The sequence below is a fragment of the Artibeus jamaicensis genome, unplaced genomic scaffold (assembly GCF_021234435.1).
Source record: "Artibeus jamaicensis isolate MK-2021 breed Jamaican fruit bat unplaced genomic scaffold, CSHL_Jam_final scaffold_36, whole genome shotgun sequence".
NCBI classification, from domain to species: Eukaryota; Metazoa; Chordata; class Mammalia; order Chiroptera; family Phyllostomidae; genus Artibeus; species Artibeus jamaicensis.
Window position 1 is genome coordinate 345,494 of NW_026522041.1, and position 14,491 is coordinate 359,984.

The following is a 14,491-nucleotide window of genomic DNA, read 5'->3' on the forward strand; positions in this document are numbered from 1 at the left end:
ACCATGCACAAGGAAGTTCACAACGCGTTCCTCACATCGAGGTTTGAAACACAGACACATCAGACAACCTAGAGGCCACATTAGGGCGACGGCTAAGCAAGCTGTTCATAGTCCATGTTGGTCACAAAAGAAAATGAGACGGGCCTCGGGATGCAGACATGGAGACTCTTCCAAGCCACTGCTGAGTGACGGGGCAAGCTGTGAGTTACGCGACTTAATATCTCTCACGTAAAACACATACAAAAACAGCACACGTTTTCTGTGGGTGCACAGAAACAGCAGCAACAAACGCAGAGAAAAGGGCCTAGAAGGTTCATTAGTAACGAACTAGAGGCGGCTACCTCTGGTGAGGGGCCAGGACTGGGGAAGCAGAGGGCTAACCTTCTCCGTCATCGTTTTGGGGTTTATAATGAGATTTATTCACCTTTTGAATTAAAATTAAATATATGAAGTGGCACACAAATGGCTAACACAAAGGAAAGCAAAGAAACGGTTATCCTCGGAGTAAGGACCGCGGTACCTCCAGCAGGAGGGGGAAAGGAACGTGTCCGGGAGGACACGGGGGCGGGGCCTCCAGGGGGCGGGGCCTCCAGGGCGCCGGCCGCCTCCTTTATCCCCCGACCTAAGTAGAGATTGCACAGAGGTTCCTGCGATAAAGATGGATTAAACTGCACATTTATGACTCATTCACATGATTGTGCTTCCTCTGGGCAAGGGTCAATGCTGACGCGTTGCAATATCATGGGCTCCCCGCCCACCCCCCAGTTCCATGCCAAGAAGCAGTTCCTAACAGAAGTCCACGTTCGGTAGGGTGCGCCCCATGCCTGCCCGCGCTCCCAGGGGCGGGTGCCGCTGTCCAGGGTACTTACGGCTAAGTTCAAGACTCCCTTATCCTAACAGGTCTCCCCCCAGACCCTGCCGTGTGGCTTGGCCTCTGCCCGCCTCTAATACATCACCTCCTATCGCTCCCCACCCCTCACTCCCTTCCTCCGGGCTGGCTTTTGTCCCTGCAGCCCAAACCCAAGCTCTGATACGCCCCAGGACCTTTGCTCTTGCCCTCCCCTCCATCTTTCCCCATGATGTGTTCCCTCACTTGCAGGATTCCATTTCTAGGTCCTCTCCACAAAGAAGTCGTTTTGATCATCCAGCCTATGGAGCCTTTCCTCTCCTCCTCACGCCCCACCCCTTACCATGTTGCATTTCCCCCAGCACCGTTCACTGTCTCACATCCAAGGTTTACGTGTTATGTGTTGGTCATCTACTTTCCCCCACTTGAACGTTCATGCCGGGAGGACAAGGGGCATGTCTGTCTTGTTTGGTTTTATCCTCCTCTTTAAAAGGGCCTCAGGTGCACAAAATTGCAATAATCATAAGCTTGGTCCATGGCATATTCCCCTCCCATCTTTGGGCTGGGCAGAGCCTTCTTCCACTTACTTATTTTATTTATTTTTAATGACGTGTTCACATGAACCCACTCAACATTCAGATTAGAACTGTGACAATAGTCATGCTGACTTGTGTCTGCCTTGTTCACTGCTGTGTCCCCAGCACTTGCACACAGGAGGCACTCCGCATCGATTTGCTAACGAAGAAGCTAACGGACAGTGACCTCCATACCATGCAAAAGGAGCATTTGGGAGCAACCACCTGGCCTGACAAGAGGTAGATGCGGGTGGGGAAGAAATCAAAGGCCAGGCCCTCTGCTCAGCTTTTCTATGCTCCCTGGGGCTCTCAGCCTGCTGCTCAGCCTGGCTAAAGCCTCTTCAACAGGATTCAGTTCTACACCTTCCCAGAGGCCCACTGTGCCAGACCTTGTGCCAAGATCCAAGGACACAGGGTGCATCGGCCTTGGCCATGCCCTTGAGGAGTTCTCAGACCTCTAAGCCCCTTGCCCCTTGACCATCCACTGTCATGGGAAATGGTGAGAGCTACTCCCACACCTGCTCTGTGCTTTCCTTGCATTGGCTCTTGGCATCTTCCCGATGATCCAGTAAAGCAGGTGCTACTGTTACCCGCCCCACCCTTTCAGAAGAGCACCCTGAGGTGCGTCAGAGCAGGCAGGTCAATTCCAGGCTCTCCTTCCCACCAGGCATGCTGCCTGAGTTACTCTGATGTATGGTTCTCCCCTCAGAAGCCCACCATGTCACCATGGCTGGTGTGGCTCAATGGATTGAGTACCAGCCTGCAAACCCAAGGGTTGCCAGTTCAATTCCCAGTCAGGGCTCATGCCTGGGTTGCAAGCTAGGTCTCCAGTAAGAAACACTAGAGAGGCAACCACACACTGATGTTTCTCTGTCTCTCTGTTTCTCCCTCCCTTCTCCTCTCTAAAAATAAAATAAAATAAAAATAATTTGGCCCTGGCTGGTGTGGCTGAGTGGACTGAGCACTGGACTGAGAACCAAAGGGCTGTTGGTTCAATTCCTAGTCAGAGAACATGCCTGGGTTGCCAGCCAGGTAGGCCCCCAGTAGGGGGCGCAGGAGAGGCAACCACACATTGATGTTTCTCTCCCTCTCTTGCTCTCTTCTTCTTTCTCTAAAAATAAATAAATAAACTTAAAATCTTAAAAAAAAAAAGTTCACCAGGTCCTGGGCCTTCTACATTTCTGCAAAAGCAACTGAGGATGGTGGAAGAGGTATCAATTTTGGAACCACCTAATAGGTTGTTAGGTCCCACCTGTAGGGCTGGAGTCGTGGCAGGGTGTCACCTGGCCCAGGTACCACATTCATGAAGAGCTTCATTAAATGAGATGTGCACTTTGACTGCAGCTGGTGCCACTGCCAGACCACACTACCTGTGTGTAGCACACTACACATTTTGTTTTAAAATATCTTGAAGTGACCTAATAAATTTTAGTTAATGACACAGTTTATTGTTGCTGTGGCTAAGAGCACAAGTCTGTAATTCCATTTGGCGTTCCTTCATTCTTAGCATAGTGGGAGGCTCAGAAATGAGTGGTGGGCTGGGTCTCTCACAGCCTCTGTCAAGCCTGCCAATCGTTGCTGTGTGACTTCAGGCAAGTCACTTGGCCTCTCTGTGCCCCTTTTTGAACTGTGTGGTCTCTGAGCAGCAACCGCAGAGGGCCCCACCTGCAGGAGATGCTCCACAAACACTTACTGAGAAGAGTTTAACTTGATGGCATCAGGGTGGCCCAGATTGTATGAGACACAGTTCCTGCCACCATGGAAGCAGACTCTGAGCTCCGGACAGTGAAGGACCAAGGGAAAAGGGCAGGTTTTTTGTGTGACAACCACTCACTGAGATGGGGACAAGCTCCCAGGAGAGCCCAGGGACAAAGAATCAAAAGTTCTGCTTTAGACAATTAAAGGAAGAACCCTGAACTCACTGCTTAAAAACACTTTCCATGCCTTTTCTCAGTGGATCGTCTCAACGCTCCGTAAGAGAACCAGAGTCAGCACGCCCGTTTTACAGGTGAAGAAACTGACGCTCAGCAAGATTGAATCACTTGCCTGGGGTCACACAGATGCAACCCAGGGTCACGAAGATGGAACCAGGATTAGCACCCGGGCAGCTGGACTCCAAAGTCCACGCTGTCATGCGCTGCACTCTCCCCCAGGTCCTTGCCACCTTGTCCCTTTGGCTCAGCAGGAAATACTGGACTTGGGCTTGCCGCCTTTTTTATTTTTTAAAAGATTTCATTTAATTATTTTCAGAGAGAGGGGAAGGGAGGAAGAGAAGGAGAGAAACATCCATGTGTGGTCGCCTCTCATGTGTCCCCCACTGGGGACCTGGCCCGCAACCCAGGCTTGTGCCCTGACTGGGAATCGAACTGGTGACCTTTGCTTTACAGGCTGGCACTCAGTCTGCTGAGCCACAATAGCCGGAGCTAGACTCGGCTTCTGAGACATCCACATGTCTCCCATCCCTGTCCCAGTTATGGCCCCCTGCCAATATGAGCCATTCAGTAAGAGCTTTCACTCTGTCTTGAGTCACAGCAGCGCTGCCACGCACATTGAACAGTGTCCCTGGGACCCTGGGACGGTCTCCATACTCACACAGCAAGGGCCATAGAGAGGGGACCCACTTGCCCCCTGCACCGCCTTGCTTGGAGCTCACATCCTCCAGGAATCTCCTAAGGGAAGGCCTCTCATTCTCCCCCACGCGCAGGGCCTCTGTCAGTCAGTGAGCTTCTTCTCAGGACCGAAAACACCGGGAACCTTGAGCTTGTGGGGAGGACACCAAACAGACACGACCCAGGTCTCTGCCTCCCAGAGGCTTCCCTGGCCTACTACAGAAAGAGCCTTCAAACCAAGCTCTTTCCAACCCCAGGCCCTTTGCATGTGCCTTTCCCTCTGCCTAGAACATCCTTTACCTGGTTAAGTCCTGCTCATCTTTCAAAGTTCAGTTTAAATGTCTTGCCCTCTCTCCGTTTTGTCTCTACATTAGGGAAATTTATCACAATTCCTGACTTTGCATTTAATTGATATTTACACTTAAAGATCAGCTTCCCTTCTAGGTTTTCGACTCCATGAAACTGGGCTGCGCCAGTTTTGCTCCCTGCTTTGTCTGCGCCAGTGCCCAGTACAGGGCCTGGCACACAGCAGGGGCTCGGCAGACACACGGGATGTGTCGGTTAAATGAGCCCTTTATGGAGATTGGCACCTAAGGCAAAGGACGTGGGTCTTCTGAGCTTCAGTCTCCACTTCCGCAAAGTCAGAGTAGGGATTCCTTGCTAACACGTAGTGGTGAGGATCCAAGCAGACCGTGAATGTTGACAATGGTTTGGGAAAATGCTCTTCCAGTGGAAAAGCTCGTAAGAGCAGGAACGTAAGAGGCCGGGCAGATTCAGAGGAAGAACAACAAGAGAGGAAGCCATGGCCATTTGCCACGTGACCTTATATGCAGGGTATGTTACCTTGTCTCGTCCACTGACTCCTGCGAGGTGGTGGCTAAGACCCAGAGAAGGAAACTGAGGCTCAGAGAGAAAAAAAAAACCCTGTCCACAGAATCACAGCAAGTCCATTGCCAAGCTGGGATTGAACCCTCTCACCCCGGTGGTCTCATTTCCCATGCACCTCCAAGCAAAACTTGACCCCTAGCACGGAGCTCTTGACAAACACAGATGGGTTGGACTGATGAAGACAGCCAACCAGAGTCACTTGGGCCTGAATGGCAGTCATGGCTCTGCCACTCACTGGATGATGACCTCGGACAAGCCCCTTCCCTTCCCGGAGCCTCAGGGTCCTCATCCACAAAGGGGTCGATGACCATGCCTGCCTCCTAGGGTGGTCGGGGGATTCAGCCAGAGCCGCTGGTAGAGTGCTTAGCCGGCAGTACACATCCGTGGGTCGCTGTGGCGACTGTTACTTTTCCAGCGAGGGAACGGCATGAGCAAAGGGGCAGGTTTGGGGGTTGGCAAGAGGCCAGGGGAGAGAGGGTCAATCAGAGAGGACCTCCTCTCAGAGGAGAGGCATCTGGAGAGGGTCTCCCAGGTCTGTGTCCGGCTGTCCAGTCGGGCAGCGGGCAGCTAATCTCCCGCCCCCTCTCTCCACACTCTGCCCTCAGACCCCTCACCTCCTCCCAGGCCTCCTGGGCCTCAGCCAGAATCCCATTCACCTCAACCACCCTCCGACCTCGTCCCCATCCCAGGGGCCCTTTTGCTCAGGTCCTGCCCACCCCCTCTCGGCCTAAGAGGATTTTTCTCTCTCCTGTTAGGAAGGCCCTTTATTAATTGCCAAACGACTATCTGAAAGTAGCAGTGAAAGGTGAGAACTGTTTTAGGTACGAGCAAGCACATGAGACGGCGCGGGTAGGTGTGAATGTATATACACCACCTTTTTAGCACAAGTGCTTCTTCCCACGTGCCAGAGGGAGCTCACGGAGCTCCTCCCCTTCCCAAACCAGGCAGTGGTGCAACCTGGCGGGAGGGAATGTGAGTGCTGCTCCAGTGGGGCACCGTTGGCGGGTCACTGTTGCTGCATCCTAGGTGAAGGAGGGTGGTTGCCTAGAAAGGAGACCTGGGGTCTTCCCTGAACCCCTCTCCTCCCAAGTGCCCCCCAAATTCCCATTGATCCAACCTAGAAATGTCTGACCCCTCTGCTCCTCCCCCGGCCCCCAGCCCTGCCCTCAGCCCTGCTCCATCTCCAGCCCTCCCTCTGGCTCACTCCTCTGGCATAACCAGTGAGCTCCCTCCACAGACATCTCGGGAAGCCCATGCATGTGTTGGACACTGAGCTAGGGACAAGCAACACAGCCCCTGCCCTCCAGAACTGACAGTGGAGGTGGGACCTCCCTACTCCGTGACGTGTGCCCCTGGTCAGGGGGCTCTCCTGCCCAGCCCAAGACAGAAAGGCTTGGCATCCTGGGCTTCCCCAGCCCCGCTGTCCCAAGCCGCCAGGAGAAGGTGAGAAGGCAGACCTGCAGCCTTGAGCTGTCATTGATGCAAAGGCAGGTGATAGAGGGGTGACCAGCTTCCCCAGCAGGAGGATTCTGCCCCTCACTCCCTCCCCTGGAGCCTGAGAGAGTTCTGGGCCCTGCAAGGCCCAGGTTTGCCACAGGAAAGGCCCGAAAGGCCACCTGAGCAGCTCATTTTTCAGGGGAAACCTAAGGTTCAGGGCAGGCGAGTGACTTCAGCAAAGCCACACAGCCCACCCGTGACTGATAGGCGGGCCCCAGCCTCCAGCTCACCAGCTCTATCTCTGCAGGAGCAGGGGAGTTCTAACTCCTCCGGACACCGATGTCCCCAAGAGAAGAAAGGCGAGGGGCTCTAGACCTTTTGTCTGTACTTTCTGCTGACGCACCCAGGACCTGCGTCCCTGTTTATTTTCACAGCTACGGGAGGAGGCTAAACCAAGAGAGCCACGGAATGAGACCAGGGTTTGGGGGGGGGGGCGGGCAGGGTGGGAGAGGCCTCAGGGGAAGCAGGTAGCTGGACAGAGAAAGAGGGGTGCCGGGAAAGAACAGTCAGGGATGCTCAGAGAGAGCAGAAAAGGATGTAGGTTCGTGGATATCTGAAGGGGGTGCCATCCATTAAGGAGAGTCAAAAGACAGACAGACAGAAAGATGCAAAAAGAAAAAGAGATGAGAAAATGGGAAAGAGAGACAAAGAGAGAGGGGAGAGAAAGAGCAAACCAGGTGCGGCCACCACGGTCTCTGTGAACTGCGGGACGGCCTCTGCGGACAGCCTCTGCTCTGGCCCTCAGGACAGCTGTGAGGGTGCCCTGTGGGTAGTGTGGGTGCCCCTGCCCTGGAGGCTGGGGCTGTTTCGGACCAGGCTGCAATGGGTAGATGAGTGGGAGAGATGCCCCACCCCAGCCTCTTCTTCCCCCAGGGCCCCCAGCCGTCTCCCTGGGACAGGGACCCAAGTTCAGTGTGGAAGGGGTAGGGCAGGCCCTGGAGGACTTCAGCTGGTCACAGGGCAGGGGCCAGAACGGCCTGGGCCGGCCTGCCTCCCCCCACCTGTTCTCGTCCCCAGCCAGCTGCCACTGTGGACGGCTTGTGCTCTCCTGACTTCTGCCCACGCCTCCCTCAACCTGTGGCCATCATCTCCCTGCCTACCCACCCAGCACCCTGCTGTCCCTCCCTGTGCTCCCCCAGACCACTCCTCCAGAGCCCACCTTTCTGCTCCCTACAGGTTTGGGGCAAGGGAGGGTACCCAGCGGCCCAGCTGGGGAGGGAGGGGGTAGGTGGATTATTGAGGATGTAAGGGACTGCGGCGGACATGGATGAGGAAGAAGAGGAGGGGTCTCGGTGATGGACGATGCTGATTCTGCGGTGGGGGTGGCGGGGAGGGGGGAGGGGAGGACTGGGGGAGGGGTGGCGAGGAAGCGGTTTGAGGGGGGAGCAGGACCAGGCTCACATTTGGCATTCAGGGCAGCTGACAATAAAAATGCTTTATTGCCAAGAAACTGGATCGATCGGGGCTGGAGGGGGCCGGCAGGGGGGACGCGGAGGGCTCAGCGCAGAGGCCGGCGGCCGGGCCTCCGCAGCGACCAGGGCCCAGCCGCCCTCCCCCCTGCGCCCCCCTCCCCGCCTCCTGCCCTTTCTCTCTCCTGCAGCCACCGCTTAGTTCTTATTATATTTTTTCTTATATATTTTTCCCCCAGCTTCTCCTGCTCCTGTTATTTTTTTCTTTTAATTTTTTTTTTAAAACTCACTGCACTCCCAATGCCGCAGGCCGGGTGGGGGGCGGCGGCGTCTGCTCAGGCCAGGCCCCTACCCACAGGGCTTCCAGAGCTGCTGGCTCGGAGCTGAGCCCCGTTTTGCCTACACATCCCCCAATGCGGCCAGGCTTCCCCCAGGACCTGCCCCAGTGGGTACCTATCTCCCCCTGCTGCTCAAGAAACACCCATGAAACGCCGCCCCCCCCCTCGGTTGGGCGCAGGGCTCTGGCCAGACCTCCCTCCCCTCCCCCCTACCTAACCCCCTGCTCACTCCCAGAGCCATTTGGTTGATGGTCAGAACTGTCCGTCAAGGGGGCTCTGAGCCCCTGGGGACCCAGATGGGAGGAGGGAAGGGGAGAGGTCGGGGGTCAAGGCACGTTCCCTCCGCTCGGCTCTCTCCCCTCCCCCTTCCGAACAAAGGGAACGGCAGCCCCTACGAAGGGGGTGGGGGGGCAGCCTGGTACTCCGGGAAGCCGGGAGGAGAGGGGCTGCAGGGATGGCCAAGGGCAGGAGGTGGGGGCGGGGCCTGCCTGCCCGTCCTCTGCCCTCCCCCTCGGGTCAAGGCTAAGGTGATTCCTCAACCTCTGGGAGGCTGGGCTGGGAGGGGAGGAGGATCTGGACAGACAAAGAACCCGAGCCCCGGGGAGTTGGGGGTGGGGGGAACACCTGGGACCCAGGCAGTCCCACTGAGGGAGGGGCAGCAGGCACCCCTCTGGCCCTGGCCTCACCCTCCAATAGCCCTGCCCCCATCCGCACCAATCCTGGCAGATCCCAGAACGGCGCAGAACCTCTGAGCTTGGCCACGGTCAGTCAGATGGGGTAGGAGGGAAACTGAGGCCCAGAGGAGGAAGACAGAGCCAGGGCTGGGGTCTAAGATGGAAGCACGGCCCCAGGGCACTCTGCGGGGTCCAGACGCTTCTCCCTCCCCCCACTTTGCACCTAGGGAGTCAGAGACGTCCCTCCTTTCCCGGCTGAGGTCAGGGGCGGCTGAGATGGGGGCCCTGGTGGCAGAAGGTTCCCCAGAGAGGGAAGAGGAGGCTGAGAAGAACAGAAGCTGAGTTTTCTGCCTCAGACCATGGAGGTCAGGGGACCAGGAGGAAGAAACTTTACATGTGGCCTGTCTAGCACGGCCTGGCACAGCTCCGAGGCGGGACTGCTGGCTGGAAAGGAGAGGGCGGGGCACGGATGTGGGCAAACCCCTCCTGAGCACCTGGCTGGCCCTGGCCAGGGGAGCGGCAGTCTGGCAGGTTCTCTCAGCTGCCCAGGGTTCTAGGCCGGCCCCACACGGCAGAACCTCCTCAAGGCCTCACAGCTGCCCGGCCCCGGGGGCGGGGGACAGGGAGGACCCGAGACAGTTCACAGGTGTGAGCCCCCCACCCATGCCCCGCAAGAGGTGAAGAACCACCAGAAACAAGAAGAAACGGACCAATCTGTGTTTAAATTATTTTACAAAAGCGGCTCTCGGGGAGCGGGCCTCAGCCGAGAGGAAGAGGGGGAGGAACAGCAATGGGCCTCTTTTGGGGGTGTAGGCCTGCCGGTGCAGGCCCCCACAGCCTGCCCAGGAGGCCCCAGATGGGCCCAGGACTATAGGGGTCCCGCCGCCCTCCCCCAAACCTCCCCTCCCCTCACTCCCTCTCCTTCTCGGCTGGCTATCGACCGAGGCTGTGACATGGTGGATCAATACGGCAGGGATATAAAGCCGGCTGGCTGCCTGCCTGCCTGCCTCTGTGTCTCTCTCCACTTGCCTCGCTTCCCTTTCCCGGAGCCGCACCCAGGCCCCCCCACCCCCAGGCACCCCTTCCCCTGGCCTCTGTGGGGCCAGGGCCCCCCATCACCTGCCCCTACAGCGGGATAGCTTAGGGAAGCTGAGAGCTTGGACAGCCAGGAACGGGGTGAGTATGGGAGTGGGCAGGGAATAGATGGGTGGGAGTCACACTGGCAGGGAAGGGGGGGTGGGAGACACGGAGGGACAGTCCCCCGTGAAAGCAGGGAGCCCCCCAGTTGGGGGCAGCTCAGGGAGATGGGGCCCTTTGAAGGCATGAGAGGGGTGGGCCTCCGGGGCGGTGGGCAGGAGCATCCAGGGCACTACGGAGACATTGTCCCGAGCCCACGGGCAGGGCAAGGCCTGGCGGGGCCCCTGGAGCAAACTAGAATTCGTGAGCGCAGGGCACAGCGGGGCAGTCCCCAGGCAGCCTGGCTGCCCCACGCTTGGGGTCGGTGGGCAGAGCCACCTTGGCCTCACCCCAGAGCCTGGCCTGCTCGTGAATGTGGGGAGTAAGGCTGAGGCCAGGGGGTTCCAAGGAAAGAACCGTGCCGTGCCGTGAGTGCAGGGTGCCAGTGTCCTCGGTGTTCCCCGGGGGGCTGCTGTGGGTCTCCGAGGCCATGTGCCCGCGTGTCTCAGCTAACGTGCCAGGTCTCCGTGACCGCCGGCCAGTGGGTGTGTCCCAGGGGGCTGGGCGGCTCTGTGTGTGCTTCCATGAGTAGATCCCCCAAACGCCTGGATGCGTATGAAGATCTGCATGTCCCTCAGGGAAGCACAGAAGCATCCCGGGAGCCACTCGGTGAACCCTGCCCTGCCCCCAGGTGATGTGGCAGCTGCGTGTCCCGTGTGCCAGGGAATCTGTGTGTTGGTGTGTTCACGCCCCGGCCTGCCCAAGTGTGTCTGAGCACGGGCGTTTCTGTGAGTGTCTGGGGACTGCGGCGAGAGTCCCGTGTGTCCATACGAGTGGACTCTGTGCTTGTGCTGGTGGGTGGCCGCAGGTGCGGTCATCTCCGCACCATCAGAGGCCCTTTCTCCGTGCGAGTGCCAGAGACCCCGGGTACTTTCCGTGTGTCTACGTGACGCCGCGTGTCCCTGGGTGCCGATGGCCGAGTGGATCGGAGGCTGTGGGAGTGTTTCCGTGTGTCTCATGGTGACTCGGTGGACGTGCTGGTGCTGGGGGGGTCTCTGAGCGGGGGGCGGTTGGAGGTGGTGCAGGCAGGCTGCTGCTGCGATGCTGGCTGGCCTGTCGTGGTGCTACCTCGCCTCCAGACCCTCCCGTGAGGGCCTGCCGGCCTCTCCCATCCCCTGCCAGAGGCCCAGACCCCTACCAGGATGAGCCGAGGGCCCCCCGCCCCCACGGACAGTGGACCTCTGCTCCTTAGCATCCCCTGCTTGGGCAGATGCCACCTCAACTCCACTAAGCGACCTCCGTCCCTCCCAACCCCCCCAGCGCCACCCGCTCCCCCCACCCTCCCCCCACCACAAGTCCAGTCCAACCCAGACAAAAGCAATTACTCCTGAGGTAGGATGTGAGTGTGGGTGTTAGAAACAGAAAAAACGGGGGGAAGGGAGGGGGAGCAAGAGAGGCGCACACAGAGGCAGGGATGGACACCAGAGACACGGAGGAGAGACAGGGGTGAGGTAGAGAAGATGAAGGAGACCAGAGGAGCCGATGCAGGAGGCAAAGGCAGAGAGGAAAGCAGAGGGAGGGCGAGCGAGAGGGCCCCATGGAGAAGCGGAGATGGGAGACGGGAGAGACAGAGAGATACAGGGAGGGCGGGAATGCAAGGGAGTGCGGCCCAGTGATGGAGCCCTGCAGGGAAGGCACCGATGAACAGAGAATGGGGGCCGAGACGGGGAGAACTGGGAGAGCCTGGGGGGGGGGAGGGAGCCGATAGGGAGAAAGCAGGGTCGATCCAGAGAGGAGCAGAAAGACCGAGAGGGGATGAGATCGGTGGAGAGACAGAGAGACAGGGAGAGGAGACCAGGAAAGTGAGAGACAGCGGGTGAGAGGAGCCTTGAAGGACATGCAGCTCGAGGCGGAAGGAAGCTGATAGTGCAGGAGAGACGGCAACGCTAGAGAAGGACTGAGGGGAGACTCAGGGCACAGTGATCGCTCCCTGCCTCTGCCTCTCTCTCTCTCTCACACACAGGCTTTCTGCCTCCACAGGCCGGCAGTCAGGGGTGCCCAAGCCCTTCCCACAGTCCTCTGGGCCCCTGTGAGCTGAGCTGGGCAGGGGACAGGGTAGACTGACAGGGCCACAGCAGGGAGGGCCAGAGCAGAGGGACCAGGATCCCAAGGGCAGGTGGAGCGGCACCCGCCTCCTCCCACGCTCCTGCCCCGTGGCCCTCCACACACATACGGACACACGCGAGGGGCCTTGGTCAAGTTCCTTATATTCTTCCCAGCACAGCGGCCTGGTGAGCGCAGCGCCCCCAGACACCAGGCGCGGGCACAGCCTTCCTGCCCCGCAGGTCCACCTTCCTCAGCCCTGCTCGTTCTTGTTGCCCCTCCCCCCACGCCAGGTGGCTGTCATCTCTGAACAGCTCACCGCCTCACCTCGCTAGCACACCACGGGGCTCCCTGCTTCTTCCTAAGGCCTCTGAGTCCCCGACTCTGCTTTCCCCGCTGACGTTGTGCCGTCCCCATGTCTCTTTGTCTGCTCTGCTCAGCTGCTCCTTCCCTCCAGGAATTTCTCTACCGTGGAGTGTTCTCTGCATCGCCCCGAGTGCCTGGCTCCTGCTCTACTCCCTTCTGGTGGATTTCTGGACCCCCCTTTCCCAGCGGGCCCTCCAGCCCCCCACACGTCCACGTTTGCCCCCTGAGGGTGAGGCTGCTGTGCAGGAACCTCAGGGGCCAACCCGGAGTGGGGGCACTTCCTCCCCTGCTTCCCCTCCAGCACCATTTTGCCTTCTCTCTTCCTCGCCCCCCTCCCCCCACCAGGTCCGCATCTCTGGGCGGCTGTCTGTGGAGGCAGAAAGCGAGAGTGGACCCACGCACACCCTACGTGCAAGACTGGAAAGAGATCCAAGCTCAGAGGAAAAGGAAGCAGCTGGGTGGAAGGGATGAAGACCATGCAAAGGAAAACAGAAGCGAATGGGGTGCAGCTCCAAGGTGAGAAAAAGAAGAGGAGGGAAACCAGAGGCAGAGACCGGGGGGCGTAGTGGTGGTGGGGCAACAGGGCAACTCTCACCAGTCTCAACCCTCAGGGCCTGGTGATGCCGGGGTGGGGGGGCCCTCTATGCGGAGTCACAAGCCCAGCACCTGCCCCAGGCCCTGGGCTCCGTGCTTCCAGCCAGCACAGTGGGCACTTCCACCTTCATTTACTCTGGGTCTGTCACCGACCTCAGGGACCCCTGGAAGTTGCCGAGAGCTGCAAGCCACTGCTCCCTCCCCCACCTCTGTGGCACCCCACCCTGTGCTCGGCAGACACTCCCAGTCCTGGGTGGGTGTCAGCTGTCTTCTCCACCCACCCACGGGCAGCAAAGGCAGCCAAAGGAATCCAGTGATCTCCTGCCACCTCGGCACCGACAACCGCTACAGCCCCTCACGGCCCGACTCCACGTCCAGGGAGGTGCGTCGCTGCCCAGCCCGGCCAACATACGCACAGCCTCACCCCGTGGGCCACCCCTGGGGGGCCTGCCCCACAGCCACAGCACATCCGCCATCTCCGAGGGGCCACCCCCACAGTGGAGCTCCTGCCTGGCCCGCCCGCATCTGTCTCAGCACACACCCTATTCACTTAGCCCAAACCCAGGCCCCAAGCGCAACCCTCAGTGTGGCTCAGGGCCTGGGGGGTCCGGGCAAATCCCTGACTCCCACCTACTGGCTTCTTGGCTCTTGTACACCTGTACTGCCTCACAGGCCGATCCTGGAACATTCCACCACCACACTTACGCTGTCCCCAGGATGTCCTCCATCCTACGCAGTCCTGGGTTCCCTCAGAGCCACCTGCCCAGACCCAGCCGCAGGAGCCTGTCTCCCACAGCTAAGCTTCTGAGGCACATTCCAGTGCTCCCAGGGCTGAGTGTGGGCACCCTGGGCCCGCCCAAGGGCTCGTGTCTGAGTCACCTGCACCCCAGGGCCTGGGCCACCCTGAAGGCCACCGAGTCTTTTTGTGGGAGGACAGGAGAAGGGACGAGACAAGGTGGGGACAGAGCCCCACCCTGGGACGGCCTCCGACGCTGGCCATGAGGACTCTAAGGCCAGACCAGCATCCTCGGTCCCCAAGAACGGCCCACTCACCCACTCCTTGGCTTCTCCTAACCCTCCAGAAGCAAGCCCCCCCTTCCCACTTCCTCCTCCCAAAGACTGCCAAGGCCCCTCAGGCGGGTCTCGCACATCTTCACCTCCCCGACCCTCGCAGACCTGCCAGCTCAGACCAGTGGCGTTTGTGCCTGTCTCCCCGCCAGTCTGGGGACCGTCTGGGTCACCGGAGTGAGGCACAGAAAGAACCCCAGGAAATGTTGGCTGAAGGAATAAAGGGGTGGATGTGGTTTGTGTGTCTGTGTGCTCACTTATTCATTCAACACATACCTACTAAGCATTTACCCTGTGCCAGGGGCCGGATGTGGACAGGTTGGACAAAAAGAGGAGGAGAGACACTA

The 14,491-nt window shown here is 58.9% G+C and overlaps 1 protein-coding gene across 2 annotated transcripts; it reads left to right on the forward strand.

Annotated features, from left to right (window-relative positions):
* The first annotated feature begins 12,835 nt into the window (after positions 1 to 12,835).
* Positions 12,836 to 14,286, forward strand: LOC128626155 (uncharacterized). 2 transcript variants are annotated; one of them, XR_008390079.1, is made up of 2 exons: positions 12,836 to 12,998; positions 13,235 to 14,286. XR_008390079.1 is itself a non-coding variant. In XM_053657158.1 (2 exons), exons 1-2 carry the CDS (start codon positions 12,981 to 12,983, stop codon positions 14,076 to 14,078), a joined length of 729 nt encoding a protein of 242 aa, XP_053513133.1. In that variant the 5' UTR covers positions 12,836 to 12,980; the 3' UTR covers positions 14,079 to 14,286. The 2 variants fall into 2 exon arrangements, 1 of the variants encoding a protein (XP_053513133.1); XM_053657158.1 differs by having other exon boundaries at positions 13,368 to 14,286.
* The last annotated feature ends 205 nt before the right edge of the window (positions 14,287 to 14,491 follow it).